Source organism: Aythya ferina (assembly GCF_964211825.1).
Source record: "Aythya ferina genome assembly, chromosome: 6".
NCBI classification, from domain to species: Eukaryota; Metazoa; Chordata; class Aves; order Anseriformes; family Anatidae; genus Aythya; species Aythya ferina.
The window spans coordinates 4,015,650-4,033,437 of NC_140303.1; the positions used below are offsets into that span (position 1 = coordinate 4,015,650).

The 17,788-nt window shown below is 38.5% G+C and overlaps 1 protein-coding gene across 1 annotated transcript; it reads right to left on the reverse strand.

The window, feature by feature from the left end:
- Positions 1-3,006: 3,006 nt before the first annotated feature.
- CCDC150 (coiled-coil domain containing 150) lies at positions 3,007-15,575 on the reverse strand (the record flags this gene model as incomplete). The annotated part of the gene is given in 16 exon segments (XM_084523031.1): positions 3,007-3,111; positions 4,628-4,747; positions 5,762-5,815; positions 5,818-5,847; positions 6,172-6,318; positions 6,322-6,333; positions 6,421-6,489; positions 7,071-7,253; positions 7,898-7,967; positions 8,680-8,849; positions 9,498-9,591; positions 9,981-10,150; positions 13,321-13,433; positions 14,263-14,323; positions 15,208-15,225; positions 15,558-15,575. Coding segments are annotated over 16 exon segments (1,434 nt in total).
- Positions 15,576-17,788: the final 2,213 nt, after the last annotated feature.

Genomic DNA, 17,788 nt, shown 5'->3' on the forward strand with positions numbered 1-17,788 from the left:
AGAATAGCAGTAAAGTCAAGACAATTTTGTCTCAGCTCAAACATTTAATAATAACATAGTGCATGTCCTCTTCAGTAGATAAGTGCTGGGCCCTACTGAGGATACAAAGGCAAGAGACAAACACCAACAAAGTCCCACTGATTCAGAAACGTACAGCATGTTTATTAGGAAATAGTACTAGGCAACACTGCCCTAATACTAAATAATATAATACTAAATAAATACTAAATACTCATGCTAAATTTGCAGAAATAACTACAATAATTATTTAATTTATACGTCAGTATGGAGTACCATAAAGGGCAGGAGGAGAGTGACTCTGTTACCTCTGTTTCATTTCTTATTCTTTGTGATACCTCATCACTTTTTGTGGCACGATAGCAAATTGTTTGCTGCGTGAACTAGAGCTGACTTGTGACGTATGTACAAGCATAGTATTGCTGCATCACCTTGGGGCAAAAATTCTCCATTGAAGTTTTCCCTATTGTTTATTGGGCTCTGCACATCTTACCCCTTGGATTTTTTTTCTTCTTGCAGTGAATGACTTCTGTCCCTTCACATGAAAAAGGCTTCTCATGTTCTAGCAAGTACAGTCCTCAGCATTGAACTAATGCTTAGAAAACAGAAGCCAGAGAGGTCCAGCATTCAGGTTCCCTTTGCATTAGTCTGTTTACAAAACTGTATAAAATACTCAGAATCCTCTTGTTTGAGTATTTTATAAAATAGACTTGACAGGTTGTTTGTGTTGTAATTTATTTTTTAAGAATTGCCCTAGAAATTGACCAGTGTTAGGGTATTACTACAAATTACTTTATTTTTGACCATAACTGCTGCTAGAACTCTGAATTAGTTTTGTAAATCTAGGAGGTATGTTTTTTAACATTTGTGGGGAAAAAAAAAAAGGAAAAATACACTCAGGATGCTTTTAAACTTTTTTCTAAATTGTCTTTAAGCACTAAATAACAGAAAGTTGCATTTAAATAAACCCAGTCAATATGGACCGGAAAATTCACTTTGCTAGCAAACAGTGTTCAGAGCGGCTGCACTAAACAATTCTGAGTGTCTGGAAGGAAGAGATGCTGCTTGTCTTGAGGAAGTCACAAGTAAGTTATCTAGAGCTTTCTGGAATGTTTGTGGAGAAAAACTATAAATGAAGATAGGACTTAAATACTGTTTTGCTATGTCCAACTTGCATTAATGGCTATAAGATAGGCAGTCCTTAATTAGATTTCACACAATTAGATTTTACACCATTTAAGAAATATGTTACATTGCTGTTGTGCAACAGTGACAGACATTAGAGAAGACTGGACTTCACACAAAGAGAGATAAAACAGACACCATATAAATGTGAACTCCCCAATGAAAATAAGTTTAAACAGGCATAGCCCATGTTAATTGTCTTGCCTAGGGAAACACCAAAATGCAGAACATGAGATGTGTACAGAAAATACGTATGTTTATCTAGATCACTATCCGACTGTTTAGCAATTACTGTGTTTAAAGAAAAGAATTACAAGATCTCATGTATCATGTACTTTTGGTGTTTGAATGGGTTTTATACAGTAGTTGTCCCCAAAGCTTTTGGAAAGAAATATCTTGTTTTGTGCCTTTCAAAGGGATACAGGCTTCTAATTTATATTGTTCCAAGAAAAAGTCCTGGTTTTAATCACTGTGATTACTGTTTGTATCATGGTTATGGTTGCCTTAGCACAAAGATAACTCCAAGTTTTCTTACTGTGAGGTCAGGGATGAACACCCTGGAGTTCTCTCTTAATTGTTGCTCCTGTAGTTCTGTAATGTGGTGCTAAATCTGAAGTAAAACTCAACCCAAAACTCGTCCTGGACATCTGGACCAGATATTTCATTCTTCATTCAAGGCACAGAGCTGTGTTACTTGCTAAAGCAGATATAATCTAGCCTTAAGCTAGTGCTAAAGGCAAGAGGGACTGTGATACAGTAATACATTACAATTACACTGTATCTTAATGCTTTCCACCATAAATGCTGAACAAATTTAAAAGAAGCAGGAGGATGTGTTGAATCTTGAATAAAACATTACTACACAAACATAAATACCTTGTTTAATGTCCACAGGCATATAATCAGACTTGGCATTTCGATATACAAAGTAACTGTATATGCATTGCCCTAAAGGACGCAGGGGATTCTGGAACAAGGAAGGTGAGAAGAACCATACCCTTGAGGTATATGGTACCTTGGTAAAAACTCCTGCAGAGGAAACCTGGGAGTGGTCAGCTTTATTGTCCTGCCATCATGCCAGTTGCAGCATGCTTCATCCTCTTGCACAGGGCAAAGTCACAATCATCAGAGTCACAATCGTTTGTCCCTCATCAGGCAACCTTCTTAATCAGTCAATAAAAATGCATTCAAATACAATTCATTCATTAAAACACAAGAGTGTTAAAGTGTAAGTGCTCTTCCAGAAGACTTTTTCAACTGTCATTACAGTTTGAGTTAACACCAGGCAAAACTAGATTACAGTTTTGATTGCTGTTTGCCCGAGGGCACTGTGGAGGTGGAGACGCACAGATTTTGCTAAACCATCTAAGCAGATCTAAGGAGCAGGTGCAGCATACATGCTGGTTGATCTCTGAAGGAATTATTTGACTAGGACGAAGCTAAACCCGTGCTGGATAGGCCTTCTTGTCAGCAGCACAATTTAATGAAGATCAGGTGAATGAAAGATGTAGACTGGTTTTAACAGTGTTCTCAGCCACCCCTTGTTCCTTGGAACATCTGTTTGCTTCAAGGAGGTCTCTGAGGTCAGGTCTCTCAGACTTAGTCCAGACTACTATCATGTAAAGTAAAAGTTTAGGACCAAATCTTTGTAGAAGCAGGATGACCTAATCCTGCCGTGTCTGTGGGCTACTCTCAGGCTCCATCTGCATTCAAGTCTTCCCTCTACACTAAACAAGTATTGCAAATAACATGTATAGGTTCCCTAGAGATAAATAATACCACTGATTGCAGAGAAGCTGGCAATCAGTTCTGTTGCAGCAGATCAGAGTGCAACAACACCTGTACTGAAGCTACATTGTATTGGCAGGTCCACACAGAAGAATAAGCCAAGGCAGAGCTGAACTGATCCTTGGTCAAACAAGCACAAAAACTGAACATGTTATAATTATCTTCAACTTACTACAATGTAAGTCATCTATCTGCTTCAGGTACTCTTTCCCAAGTTTGTTATTCCATATTAAGATAGGTTAAACAAATTCCACGAATTCTTATGAAGGTATAACATCACACACCTAATGAATTCCTTATATGCACCTAAAATAGCCCAAGGCTTATGTTCTCTCATGACCCAGACATCATCTGTCATTAGCAGAAGCCAGTCCTGCCAGTTCTTCCCTGTCCTGGCCACGTCATCACCTAGCCACAGCTGCATGACACTGTTTTCAGCAATTCACCAGATTGCTCTGCAAGCCAGTGCGAGATGTTTTGCAAGCACCTGCCAGGCCTTATTGTAAAGCTGATAAAAGCGATGAAAGCAAAGATGTAGCAGATCAGCAGCACACAGTTTACAGTAATGATACATACAGAATAATTGCTTTGCTATAAATAGTGGTTTTGTTATGGTCAGCCTCATGATGCAAAGCACCTGAGTCAAAAGGACAAGCATGGTAACTCGTCTCTCATGCACACACACAGACACACACACACAGAACAATCCCTGTAATGTAGGTGAAAGGTAGGAGGTAACAAACCAGAATTTACAATTTAAACAAAAATTCCTAGGTCACCTATACACGGGTGTCCTAGGAGCATGTTTTATTTGCAGTACCTTCTCAGTGATACAAAACTATCTTGGATAAGTAAGGTTGCTGATTCTTCTAGTACCTGGGTGCTGTCAAGGAGTCTCCTGGTGGCAGGTGATGCTCTCCCTGGGCTGGGAATCACCCAGTGAAATGAGCTCATTTCCTGCCCAGCTCACGTAGGCCTTCCTGCTGCTGAGCTGGAGGTGTTGGGTGCTCATCCTGCTCTCTGGGAAGGTGTAAGGGGGAAGCTCTGGTTGCTTTTTCTGCTGGGGAAAATGCAATATTTTATGATGCTGATGACTGTTTGGGGAGTCTTTATGATTATTAATGAAGAGGTTAAAGATTAATACGTAAGCCTCGGCAAAGCCAGTAAAAGTATCTAAGAACTGCCAGTTATGGAGAAGGCTGATGAATCTACACAACCAAGGTAAGCACAACTTTCAAAAGGGTTTCTGCAAGGATTTGGAGGAGGGGAAGGAGAACCACTGAAACAAGTGAATGCTGGAAAAAATATATGCTAGCTGTTAACCTTCAGACAAGTATTTAGTTTATGAGCAGCAACAAAATATGAAGCATGTACAATATAACTTCTCAAAGTATGGAAGTAGTACCTTGAAGCTTATGTAATTGCATATGTAATGGTTTTGCATATTTGATGCTGACTTTGGCAAAAGAGGAGGAAACAAACCATTCTAGAATAGGAGGAAGGGTCTGCCTTCCATCCATGTGTAAGGGCCAACAAAAAGTTTAGGGAACTGAAGTTCTGACCAATATGAGCTATCAGATACTTCCCTGAGCCTATTTTCTTTGCTCTCTGAAAAGAACATGCTTGCATTCTTTACTATCTCCTTGGAGCTGCTGTCTCCAAAGTTCACCAGCTGGTCATTTTTCAGACAATCTAGCTGCAGGCTGTCAAACTCTGATTTGAACCAGTGCTGAGCTTCTTTCAGGTTATTTGTCATCTAGGGAAGGCAGTGGTAATTAGAACTGCAGAGAGAACAGTTAATGCAGGCTGTGTTCCAGTTCTTGAGCTGTGTGAGGAAGGGCAGCAAGGCATACAAATGTTTGCTCAAATCTCTCTCCTGTACCTAGGGGTGGGAGCTGACCGTAATGCTTTCTTTCATTGAGGTGAAGTGGGTGTGATAGAGATGTCCTTGCTACAAAACTGCTCCACTTTTAGGAGAGTAATGAAGTCAGTACAGTTCTCTTCAACACAGTGTAAAATACAGAGACATTGGGGAAAGAGGGAGGAAAAAATGGAGGCTGAGTACCACAAACTCCTGAGAAATATCTGTGAAGAAAACTAACAAGTGCTGTGGAAACATTATCCTGCTATCAAGTTCTCTTTCTAGTCTCAGAACAGTATTTGAATTGGTAAGACCTCAAGCTGGGGCACCTTTAGTCCTTTTTAATTTTAATTTATACTGGTTAGTACCCTATAAAGCATCTAAAATCCTAGATTTTCCACCTCAAACTACTATAGTTATTAACACAAGTTACAATAATTTGGCTGCTGCTGTGAAGTAGTACAAGGATAAGGTAATGCATGGACAAATGACTTCTCAGGGGATGGTGGTGAATGTGGTTTGGAATGATGTCACGTACAAAGTGATGCAAGAGCAGCTCAGGGCACAATTTACTTGGCCACACCACTTTTCTTTATTTGATTAGGACAGATATACCCCAAGCCCAATTTTTTTTTTTTTTTTTTTTAAAAAAAAAGGCTGAGGGAAGCTCTTCTTCCAAGCTCTGCTAAACTAAATTATTCACATAAGAGATGAAACTGTAATCTTAAAAGTAAAAAATAAAAATAAGATAAATGCCACTTAATTCCTTTGGAGTTGACAAGGTCAGGAACGTACCTCCTTCTTCACCAGAGACCTATATTTGAGATTTGAAGTTTTACTTGATGCAAATACTGAAACACCAACTTAGTACTTCCAGTGAATTATAATTCTAATGCTAACTAGTCTTGCCTGTTCTGACACCATACTGGCTTGTTTCAGTTTTTCTGTTTCCTCTTTACTTTTCTCTTCAGATGTTGGGTTGTTTTTTCTACTATCTAGGTAGAAAAAGTAAAGTTTTTCTAGGAATTTTTTCATGGTGCAAATAAAAATCTGCACTATAGTAGAAGGATTCTCCAATTTTTAGTGTAAATAACTTAAGAGATTTGTTTTTTAAAAAGGATCTCTCTAAAGTCAGCTATGTAGTGAATTTATGTTGTTACTTGGTCTTTCTAGACTGGAGCAAATGCACTGAGATTTACAGGAACATCTCTGAACTGGGATTCAGAGTCTTTCTACCACTTCTTCTATGTCCCCAGAGGCTTTACATAAAAATATTTCCGCAGCTGTCTCACCATATATGCGTGCTGCTACCACTTTACCTGACGCTCGTTTTCCAACTGATGCACTCGCCTTCTCTCCACTTCTAGCTGGGTCTCCAGCTGCCTGTTCTGCACTTGCACTTTATGTTGGTTTTCCAACAATATTTGCATCTCACTACGCAAACTCTTCAACTCTGAAACAAATTGTTAGATGTGCTGTGACTGAAGACAACAACACAAGAATTACATTCCAATAATTTTGTCAGATCGGTCTCTCTCTCAGACTGGGAACTGGTCAGGAAAGCTCACCTGTCCATAATTCTTCTTCTGATATTCCTCCTTTATTGCTTCTATTTCTCTCAGTTCAGTTTCAATCTCCTGGAAGTTGTCGAAAGAGAAACAAAACATCAGGAGGAATTTCTCAGGATGTTACATTGGAACTATTACTGAAGTAAAGATGACTCATGCCCCTTGTGGAGATGGGAACAAGCAGGTGACAAAGTTGCTGAGAAGCTTAGATTCTGCTGAGGAGCTTAGATTCTTAGTTGCTGGGAACAGGTACTAGTCAAACCGTAAGTTTTACTCCCTACAAAGAATGGGAAGGGACCAATCACTAGACAAAGCAATCTTTCTGTCTAGCGATCATTAAATAGACTATCTACAAAATGATAAAGTATGTAAATGCTACTATAAAAAAAACAACTGTGGTGGGGGGACACAAAAGGGCTCCATGGCAGCATACTGGATACAGGGAGCAGGGAGGGATATGACTGGAAAGGTTATGCAATTTCTATGCATAATAGCAATTTTATGCTATTGATCTGGTCAGAATTTTGGGGCAGAGTTAGTCTTATTTTCTGTCTTACCCCACTAAAAAGGGACAACAGCAGTCCTATTCAGTAGGAGAAAAAGGAGTTCTCAACTAGATTACCTGTGTCCATTGAAAAACATGTACATACCTTTATTCTCCCTGCGTTAGCTTTAGTGACCAGGCAACATTTGACTTGAGCTCTTTGGCTTTTTAGCTTTTCCCTGTAACTGGATGAAGTCTTTTCCAGCTCAATCACTTTCTGCCGCAGGTCCCTGTTAGCATGGGAAACTGCAACAAATTTGGAGGATGATCCTTGAAGAGCCTTCTTTAGCTAGGGGACAGGAAAAAGTGAGTTCACGTTAACAGTAAAAATTAGTTAATTCTCTACAACAACAAGCAGAGCATCAAATTGATTGGCTATATCTGAAAAAAGCAACAGCACACAGTGGTTTGATTTTTTTTTTTTAATACCATTGTAACAAAGGAACAAAAATGCATGCTGGGGTCTGAGTTAATACTCAGGTTATGCTGAGTATTATGAGCCAGTCCACAAAAAACAAGGAAGCATCCATCCTATAGCATATCCTTGGTGATTTCTATACAACCTCAGAATATCCTTTTGAAGCCACTGGAATGACTGATATAAATGTTGACATCATGTTCAATAAGGTATATGGTGTTGCAGGGTATTCAGTGGGACGTGAAAGAAATTAGACAGTATGGACATTGCTGTGCGTGGCCACCAAGATGTCTGTCTACCACATGCCAAAATTTATTGTGAACAGGTGATGGATAACTCCATCATGAATGGAAAAGGAGATATTTGTTATGAGCTACTTTTGTTCTGGTGAAAATTGGACATTGTAAGGCCTCTTTCTATGGAAGCCACTCACTGAAATCTTAACTATATCCCTTTTCACCTCAGTAGACTTTTGATGGGCAGCCTTCCTAGAAACCTCTTGTTCAGCATGGAACTGCTTCTCCAAAATCTCTGTTTTCTATGTGCATCTTTTCCTCAATCTTGATTTTTTCAATTAACTGCTCCCTTTAAAGAGAAGAGGTAAATTCAGTTACTCACACGTACATTTAGTAATGTTTTACTTTTTAAATATGTGAATAGGATAGAGAATTCCACTAAACGTTTTTTAGCTATATGCTTTGCAACGCTTGTTTAAAGATTGGAGTGGATTTACATATTTAAATATTCCATTTGTTTCCAAGGAGGTTTAAAATAGCTGTACAAGACTTTAAAAAAAAAATACAAAAAACAAAAAACAAACAAACAAAAAAACACACACACACAAAAAAAAAAAAAAAAAAACACCAACTTCGACTCCAGGAAATTAGATGGCTAAGCCTGTTTAGACAAGGATAACAAGGATATTCAGACTGCACCAACACTTGTTTTGAGGTTGTACTTACTGGTGTTAAGTTTGGATTAGAGGATTTTAACAGCTATCCTTTGGTCTCTTTGCTCTACCTACTACAGGCCGCTTTCAAGTAGAAGTAATATCTGCTATCTTAATGGAAGAGGTGTTTTTAGAAATACCATAATGACCCTGAGCAAGCAGTACAGCAGAACAGGTTCTAGAGTCATTACAGGAATGGGTGGAAGCGCCCATTTCTGTAGCTCTGTGTGAGGCTATCATACTGCTGGCTCAGCGTACACTCAATGCTGACAGATAAGCACCGTAAAAAGCTCTGTTAGTAAAAAGTAATGTTTTTCCTCAGGTATAGTATCTTGGATCTGGTCTTACCTGCAGCCCATCAGCTGTTGATGCTCAGCTTCTTTACTTTTCATGTCATACTGAGTGTGGATCAGTTTGCTCTGCAGGATGTTATTGGCCTGCTGAACTTCTTCCAAATGAAGAGCAAGTGTCTTTTTGTCCATTCTAGCAACTTCTAGTGCCTTAGAAAGTGGTTCCAACTGTGCAGTAACAACAGATCAGACTTATATTTACCCAAACTAAAAAGTTTACACAGAAATATTTGCTTCCATTCCCAGTCAGTATCAGGTTACAGGAAGTAAGTCTGTTTACCAGCTGTCTCATTACAAATGTCAGACACCTAGATGGGAATACTTATGAAGCCAATCACTTACTAGCTTAGTCAGAAAATCAGAACTTGTCATGTAACCATGACTCCCCTGCAAAAAATGTTCTTTGGTTTGTGTTTGGGTTGTGAGGTAATTATTTTTAAGCTAAGTATTATGGAGGAGAGAGGGGAAGAAAGCAACTTCCTGGACTTCCATTCCTCCTGCTCCCTCTTCTTTCAAAGAAGAAAAAATAAAAGGCTTCATGTATATTTCAGAAATCTCTGTCCATTTTCTGTATGCAGCTGCAAACTATAAAACCTTCACCTGTGCTAAGGAATTCTTCTTTTCAAGGAGTTGCTTGCCACCTTCAGCACTTGGATAATGATTTTCCTGTTCCACAGCCAAAGGCTGATGGATTTTTTTTGCCTCTGTTCATGTGAATGTGTCACACCATGCTGTCCTCACCAAAAAAGAAGAGAGAACTGTCTTGACCCCAAAAATGCAATGTTGGTTGTTACCATTGAAAAACATGTTCTCTACCTGGCTGCCGTGCTGCCTTTCCATGGCAACCAGTTTGGCTTTGTGACGTTCCAATTCTGTTTCTAACATCTGTATTTTGTGCTGACTCTGGCTCCTGAAAATGGAAATCAGATAAATAATGTATAAGTCAACTTGTGCACATCTCCTCTGATGTGGTAACTATCTTCAAGTTTGGAGCTCTAGCTTACCCATAGTAAGTTTTGCCTGTCACTGAAGTTAATTTTTTTAATATTCTTTTCACAAGATGCGTGATACCTGACAAGCCAAATCTTTACAAGTGCAGTTCTTGCAGCTATAGTCACAAACATTCAGTGTATTTTTCTCATTATAGTAAGTATGCTTCAGTTTGGCAGGAAAGCTATAGGAATTGTTCAGGCTAACTTCTCCTTATTAACCAGAGCATGGGAAAGGTGCCAATCTTCCACTGAATCTGTCTTCACCACACTGCTGATAGACCAGAGAAACAGAATCAGCTTCATTCACCTGTCTTTTCTGCAGTTGCTGATTTCAGTGTCCTTGTGTCCCAACTCTGTTTGTACTGCATCCAGAACTGCCTGCATCTTGCTATGAGAAGCTAACACGTGCTCCAGCATCATTATCACCTTACTGTTATTGTCCTTTGCTGCCTCCAGCTGACGCTGCAAGTTTGCCATCTGCAGTACAAGAAATCATCAGGCAAATTAACAGGAAAATCACCATTTATTAGTTTGATTCTTTAATAACTAACTAGTGCTAAGAGTATGCAATGGTCCTGATCATGGAAAGCGTTCTCTCCAAGTACATGAACTTGTTTCTACCCCTGTTTTAAGTCCAAACTTTGTGGTACTGTTTTTTTTTTGTAGGAGATGAGTGGGTTGATTTTGTATTATTATTATTTTTTTTATTGACAGTTCCAATACTTCTGAACTCTGGGCACCTAGGAAACGCCACAAAGGCACAAAGCTAGGTTTCTCAACAAAATCAGTTGTTAATTCCTAATTTGTTTAGCCTAAGTTTTCACCTACATTGTTTTCAAACAAAAAACACATGTTAATTTTCAGCCATTTCTTCATTGCCATCAACTAGTTAATTGAAATTAACTGTCTTTATAAATTGGATGTCATGGTTATCACTCACCACATTAAAGTTTCCTTTGTTAAGCCCCGTAGACGATAAAGTTTTCAAGAATCTTGGTGAGAGAACATTTATTTTATCCTCCAGTTTTTCTCCCATGTTCTTTACAGCATTTAACAGAATTTTCAGGCTGACCATAGGACTGTCTCCACATTCAGAAGCAGAATGTCTTGAATGTTTGTATCATTCAAAATGAACTTGGTGTGAAGTAGAGGGGAGAGTACAAGCACGTAAATTGGATTCCATAACTTCTTCTTTTGAGCCTGCAGCTGACCTAGCATTATGGTCGGAAGATTTCTACTGCCAAGAACTTGCTGGGGATTTTTTTCTTTTTGGTGCCATTTCCACCACAAAATCCATCAGCTCTCATTGGCTATGTAGATGAGAGCACAAGAAAAAGTGAGAAATTAACGAAATACTCTCTAAACCACCTATTTACTTTAACAAATAGATACTATGATTTTATTCCCAAGTTTACGTTAATTCAAGAAGACTTTGTCTCATGTAGGATGTCTTAAGGCACACTAAACAGTTGAAGCTCTAGTCTGTGATACTTTCCATAGCTTATTATCCAAACCTGCACAATTTCCCTCTTGCCAGCAGCGAGACACAGTGCTGATAGAACTGCACCAGAAGGCTGTGCTTCCCTGACTGTGGTGTCACCGGCCGTTGTAGCTCTGCAGTGCCATGGCAGCCTCCTGGCTCCAAGCGCCCGCCTGGGCTGTACCTGCTATGGGAGCTTTCTACAGCTAGTTCTCTGTAACTGAAAAGCAGCAGAACTCTTCCAAAATCTGAAAGTGTTCGGGTTATAGATTGCAACTATTTACATAATATCCAATTCCCTTTGGTTTTCTGATGATGGAGAATTGAAGTAGAAGATAAATATTTGATTCATTTTGCTTTCTGGAAACAGCAAAATTCAGACCTCCTGTTTTCCAGGCAAACATCCTAAACATGGTTATATCTTCTGTGTAATTTCTAGAGTATGGCATGTAGATTATGGATATGATCAACAGTTTGTCACTTTCACCTTCCTTGTTTTTCCAACAACATATGTATTTTTCTCCGGACAACAAATGATATTTTGATCACTACTCTAAGCTATAAATTCAGATAACTGTCTCAAGATGTCTGTTCACAAGGAAGAATGAACTTATAACAGTAACTGTTCTTTACAGACTCCTATTGCTTCTCATTTACCAAGCAAGCTCCTGACAGCAGACTCCATTTCACCATCTTATATGTACAAGCTTGGTTTCACTGTCCAAGATAACACAACTCTTTGTGCTTCTGTCTATTATGACTGAGTGAACAGACCGAAGCAGAGGAACTACCTGCCTTACAGCAACATCGCTAGACAAGTATTATCTGCCACTATTTGTTCTCTAACTGGAACAAATGATAAATCGAGAAGACTATCATTACGGTCTTGTAACCTGTGTGTTTTCTAGCCTGAAAACACATTATAAACTTGCAAATTTTGTGATTTTCATGCATGAAGTTTAGCTGAGCTTCCACAGTTCTCATATTTTAATGAAAAAGTTCTGTTTTCACCTGGAGACTAGGATGCTACGGTTAACATTAAATGTGTTCTCTGTTCTTCAGGAAAAGGTGTGTTGAATCTGATTTCTAACGGCTATGTTAGTATTAGTTAGTCTGACCCTAATTCTGAGGAGTAAGAAGTTCTCAAAGTTGTTTTTCCTTAGTGTATTTGGTCTCTGTAGCCACAATGCACTTGCAAAGCTCGCTATTGTTTAAATGTGCATCTTGAGAGACACTACAGTTATTCCTCCAGCTTCTGCACTCCAGTTTTAAGAAAAGAAGTGTGACAAAATAGCTCAGCTTCTTTTTAGTGAAGAAAGGGAAAAGCATTAGCTTGACCGCAACACAAAAGCGGAGTGATATAGCAATTCTTCTTTGCCCAGAGCAAATGTTTTATTTTTCTTAAGTCCCATAGTAGCAAGAGCAGCGAGTGAAACACTTTTAACTTATCTTTCCATAGAATTACTTCCAGATTAGAATTAATCACCTTGTTCTAATTTAAGTATGTTTTGGATCACTTTCTTCTATCACTACCATGAGACCTAGGGCTATTGCATAAATGTAGCTTTCTCTAATAACCACTACATATTCTGTGCTGTTTTTAAAAGAACCTCAGGAATTTCTGCACTGCTGCCCCAAATTCTGACATAGGTCACACTGAAGTAAAAGCTTTACCTCCAGCACCTCATTTACTGTCCAGCTAAATAATATTTAAGAAAGCTTATGTACACTGCTTATTTTTGCTTATCACCACAGTTTGCCTCCCTCCGTATTAATTCCTATATTTTGTAAAATGTTCTACGTTTCTAATCTTTCAACCAATTTTCTACTTGTATTTTTTTTTAATGCCTCCCTGTGGTTCTTAGCTATTCAACTGTTTTTGTACATTAAGCAACTTATATATCACAAATCCTAGAGATGCTACATCAACATCATCTTGCCTTGATCTATCACCCAAAAGCAGTAAGTGGTATGAGCCAGATCAAAGATGCTTTTTTCTACACCATTCTCAAAATAAAGTGTTTGTGTAGAGTCAAGAACATAGAAAGACAAATAAAAGCTTCCCTCCAAATTAAGTAGTGAAGAGCTCAGGTTAAGCAGTCATATATAAACATAAAATAAAATGGAGTTTCCCCTGTGAACTGACAATTAGGACACTGACAGGTACCTGAAGTTCTCCTTTGTCACAGGACAGTTTATTCCTGCTGTCAGTCAGCTCTGCCAAGACCTGTTGTACCTGTTGCTGGGCATACTGAGGAAAAAAGAGCAGAAATTGCCATTCTGTAGGAAAAATAATGTAAAAAAAACAACAAAAAAGGGTGTTCAATGTCCTGTCTCTCCCTGAATATTTTAACTTTTCCCTGTTGCTTCAGGTAGATATTTTTCACCCCTTACACATCTTACCTGCTCATATGCCCATGCAGCCAAATATTCCATTAGCCTCTTGTTCTTTTTTTTTTTTTTCTACTTCCAATTTGTTCTTTCCTTGTGTTATTTCATTTCCTATTGTCCTTATCTGTCAAAAGAAATATTACATCATTGTTATCTAAAGCCTAGATTCAAGTAAATACTGCACATCTTCCGTACCGTTGATCAGAAGGTCACAAATCAACTCTGAAGTTCAAAAATATCTGCCGAGCTGTCCTGTCCTCATTCCCTCTTCATGCTCCAGAGAGGAGGCGTTGTAAGTCAAAATACAGAATTAGTAGGAAATAGGAGAATATGTCACATTTGCCACTACAATAGCAACAAATCATCTTTCTGAAAGCAAAGCTGGTATGTAAATAAGAATTTTAGTTAGGAGGGTCCTAAAGCAGCCTTCAAGAAAATAACTTCAAAATAATTTTTTGTACCTGCTTTTAAAGATCTTCATTTTCTGACAGACACAAACAGAAACATAATCATGCAGATTCTAAAGGTGCAAAGGAATACCAATGTCCTACTTGACAGAGAAGCAGTTGTTCCCATCCTGTCTCTTGAAGAGGACACTTTCAAAAAAAAGCCAAGTCAATTAAGTATTGGACTTTCCAGCCTTCAGCTTGGGAAACCATGAACAGTCATCTACTGACTCAATTTCCTTCACTAGAAGTTGTTCATTAGCTCGTGTTACCGGAGGGCACTAAGTGTTGCTGGTTCTCTTTGTGTTGTTTGCTAGAAGGCAGCTGTGCATTCTGAAGGGCAATTAAAACAGAACATACATTAAAAAATAAAAATAAAATAAAATAATAATAAAAAATAAAAAATAACATCATGTCAAGGCACTTCAAACATATCAAGTTTTTGTCTCATCCCTATTTCCTTTAAGTTACTGACACATGACTATGCACACTTCTAAGGACCTGACATGGCTCCTGTAGTGCAAGTCTCTTGCCAACGTGTATCTTAAAATAATAATCAGAACAGTACCTGCTCTAACTTTGCTTTTAATGTTGGGGGTAACTTCATATCCTTCTGAGCTCATTTTTTTTGCCTCTGCTATAATTAATCTCGATGCTTCTGAACTTAAAAAAGGTCTTCCTACTAGAAGCGGTATAATTCCCAACTCAAGGAATCCATTCCCAGCCCTGCAACACTTCACATCTGAGCTGACCTTTTACTTTATCTTCACTGAAACTTACTCTTTCAGAGACAACTGGCAGCACACGTGGTCCATGCAGAGGCAGTAAGCATACCTCTTTCCCCATTTAGTACCCAGCTGACCAAGGTCCTGATCTTTCTGTAGTACCAATAGTAGTATTTCTCTCTTTTCTATGCAATACTTGTGCTGTCACAACTGTGTTTTGTGGTCAGTTCTAGTTGTCCAGGGAAAGCACTCGTCATTTTTTTTTTCTATTTCAATAGAATACATGTAAGTGAGTAGATCTTTCAATAAATATGTACCCTTAACTGATAAAATAATTAATAAAATCAGACATTCTGCTGTTAGTAGCCTCAGCTGCATTTGTCCGCAGAATAATTATGCCTCTAAAGCGTGGTACATTGGGAAGGCCTCAAGTTCTTCCCATTCTCATTTCTATTTAGCTATTTTCCTCGGCAGTGCTTTTTTACAACTTACCTTTGCTTCTTCATCAAGCTGGGAGTGATACAGTTTTTGGAATCTAAAGATTGAAAAGAATATCAGGACAGATTTTGCTATCTGTTTGGTAATTTAAAATGGTGACATTTTGATTTAATGTTTTAGTTTAGTTCTTGAATATGCTGCTAATATATAAGATTTCTAAAATACGCATTGTTCTTTGATACTTTTCTTTAACTTCAGTATGTGACTTCACAAGCTTCCCTGCACTGACAGATAACAACAGGTCCCTGATTAAAACACAGATCTAAACGTTGAAGTGTTTTTGGTGGAATTGGAATCAACCTTTACCCTTAGTTGTGAAGACGGAAGAATTAAGTCTCCGTTACTTCAGCTGCGATGCCCATTGTTGAGAGGCGTGGGGCCCACCAGGCGTTGTAGATCCCGTGTTCCCGCTCCCCACGCAGCGGCCCCTCACGCTGCCCCTGGCCCCTCACGCCGCCGAGTTGCGTTTTAAGGCCGGGAGCAGGCCTGGCTTCATAGCCTTGTGGTTAGAACATATAGCAGTGAAACGGGAAACATGCTGCCTGAAACACACTAAAACAATGCTGTAAACATTAAGCATTAGATACTCTGAGGACTTGAGTCAAAGTATTTAAGATTTCCATACTAGAGATGTCAAACTTTCCTTTCAGTTTTGGCAGCCCAGCTGGCTTCTGAGGGGCTAGAAGCCCGTGCACTGAACAGGGCCGAAGCGCACCCGACTGCCAGCGCAGATGTACCGGCTACAGGACGCCGAGGGGCAGCATCCAAATACCTGTCAAGGACCTCTCACTGGGGCTCGTCTTTGTCTGAAGCTTTAAATATGTTGAGGTAAAGCACACCCGTGTGAACTGGCTTGTAGAGTATGTTGAGATTTTATTGGAAATTAAAAGTAGATTCAATTTTATTTTTTAAAATTGAAGTCTATCTGTAGATGGCAGCAAAGAGCAGCAGTGTCAGAACATCTTAAACTGTGGCTACACATTTTATGATTTGTGCTACTGCAGCTGGTGGATATCCATTAATACTGACAGCACCTCGTCTACTGGAAGGTGTCCCTGCCTATGGTGTGTGTGCGTGTGTGTGTAATTAGACTATCTTTGAAGTCCCTTCCAACCCAAACCATTCAATGATTCTATGAAAATTTTGCATTCTGTTGATGGATATAATTGTTTTGATGTTAAGATCTTTTGGCATCGCTGTTTTCTTTTGGAGGAAGAGTTGCAGCTTTTCTGAGCAAAAAGGATGACACTGAAGATGGGTCTGCACTACATTTGATCACTAATGTGTGTGTAAAAAAGAGATTCTCAGCTGATGTAAAGCTGTCATTGCTCCACTTGAGAATCCACACTGGGAAGACTTTTCCTGGGGGATGTTGCCAGGAGAATTGTGAAGAAGTGTGGGATGTGAGGGAATTTAAAGATCACCAGGGAAAAGGGGGATTAAAAATGATTAATTAAGTCACTCCTAAGTTTCTCACCCAAAGTAGAGATGCATAAATAGCATTGAATATTAAAAATAATGTTGTTTTTATTGTATAGTATTCAGGCAACTATTGATGTTGTCCTTGAGCTGTTCATTAATTGGAGCACATTGATACAATGGCAATGCCTGGCTTTATGCGGTAGAATACTGTGTATATGAAGTGAGAACATAAAAGAGCAACTGTTATGTAGGTCAGATTGAAACTATATTTCAGAGATGCTTTCTGAGCTGAGGTAAGGTAACAATATTTGACAGAAAGGTAGTTAATTCTTAAGGTACTGTATAAATTTTGCAACAAACAGATCAAAAGGTATTCTTAATTTGTTTGTACTAAAAGAACTGATTGATCTGAGCTTCTTCACATTCGTTATTTTACTTTCAGAAGTGGCTGTATAGTTCAATAAGAGTAACTTCACATAAAAAAGTAGGAGTAAGAAGTATACATCAAACCGTTTGTATCGTGTTTTCCACAGAAAACTTTTAAAAAGAACACTGTGATCAAAGAAGTGAATGTTGAGTGCTGAAATTAAACAATTTTGTGTCCTTTTCAGCTGCAAATATCCTCCCTGACAGTTTCATGGTAGCCTTCAAAAATAAACCCAAAATGCCGTTTTCTTTTATTTTTAATAGTGTTTATATGGCAATAAGATTTGGGGCAGGCACCATGATGATGACAGACCTCCTACTTTTTTCTCCAAATCAGTATCATCTCCTCCATAGTTTGCCACCTACGTATATGCCTGGTGGAATTATCAGTGCTGCACAAAGTTGCAAGCTGAAGTGGGATGTAAGCATGTCTTTTTAATGTGTGGTTAATAACACAGGTGTACTTTGTTTCTTACCAAAACACCAGTGCTTTGTGTGACATACAACAGATCACATATCTCAATAATACTTTAATTTATACACATAATTATGATATTTTTTTTTGCAAATTATACAAAAAAAGATAAGTATCTGATAATGTATAGAACATTTTCATTATTTTAGCAGTTTTTATGGCTGTAGCTTGTTGATGGCTCCAATCGGCTTTTCAGTCTTATTTCCAGTTTTTCAGGGAATAGGGTTTTCCATAGGGAGTTTTTCCATATTC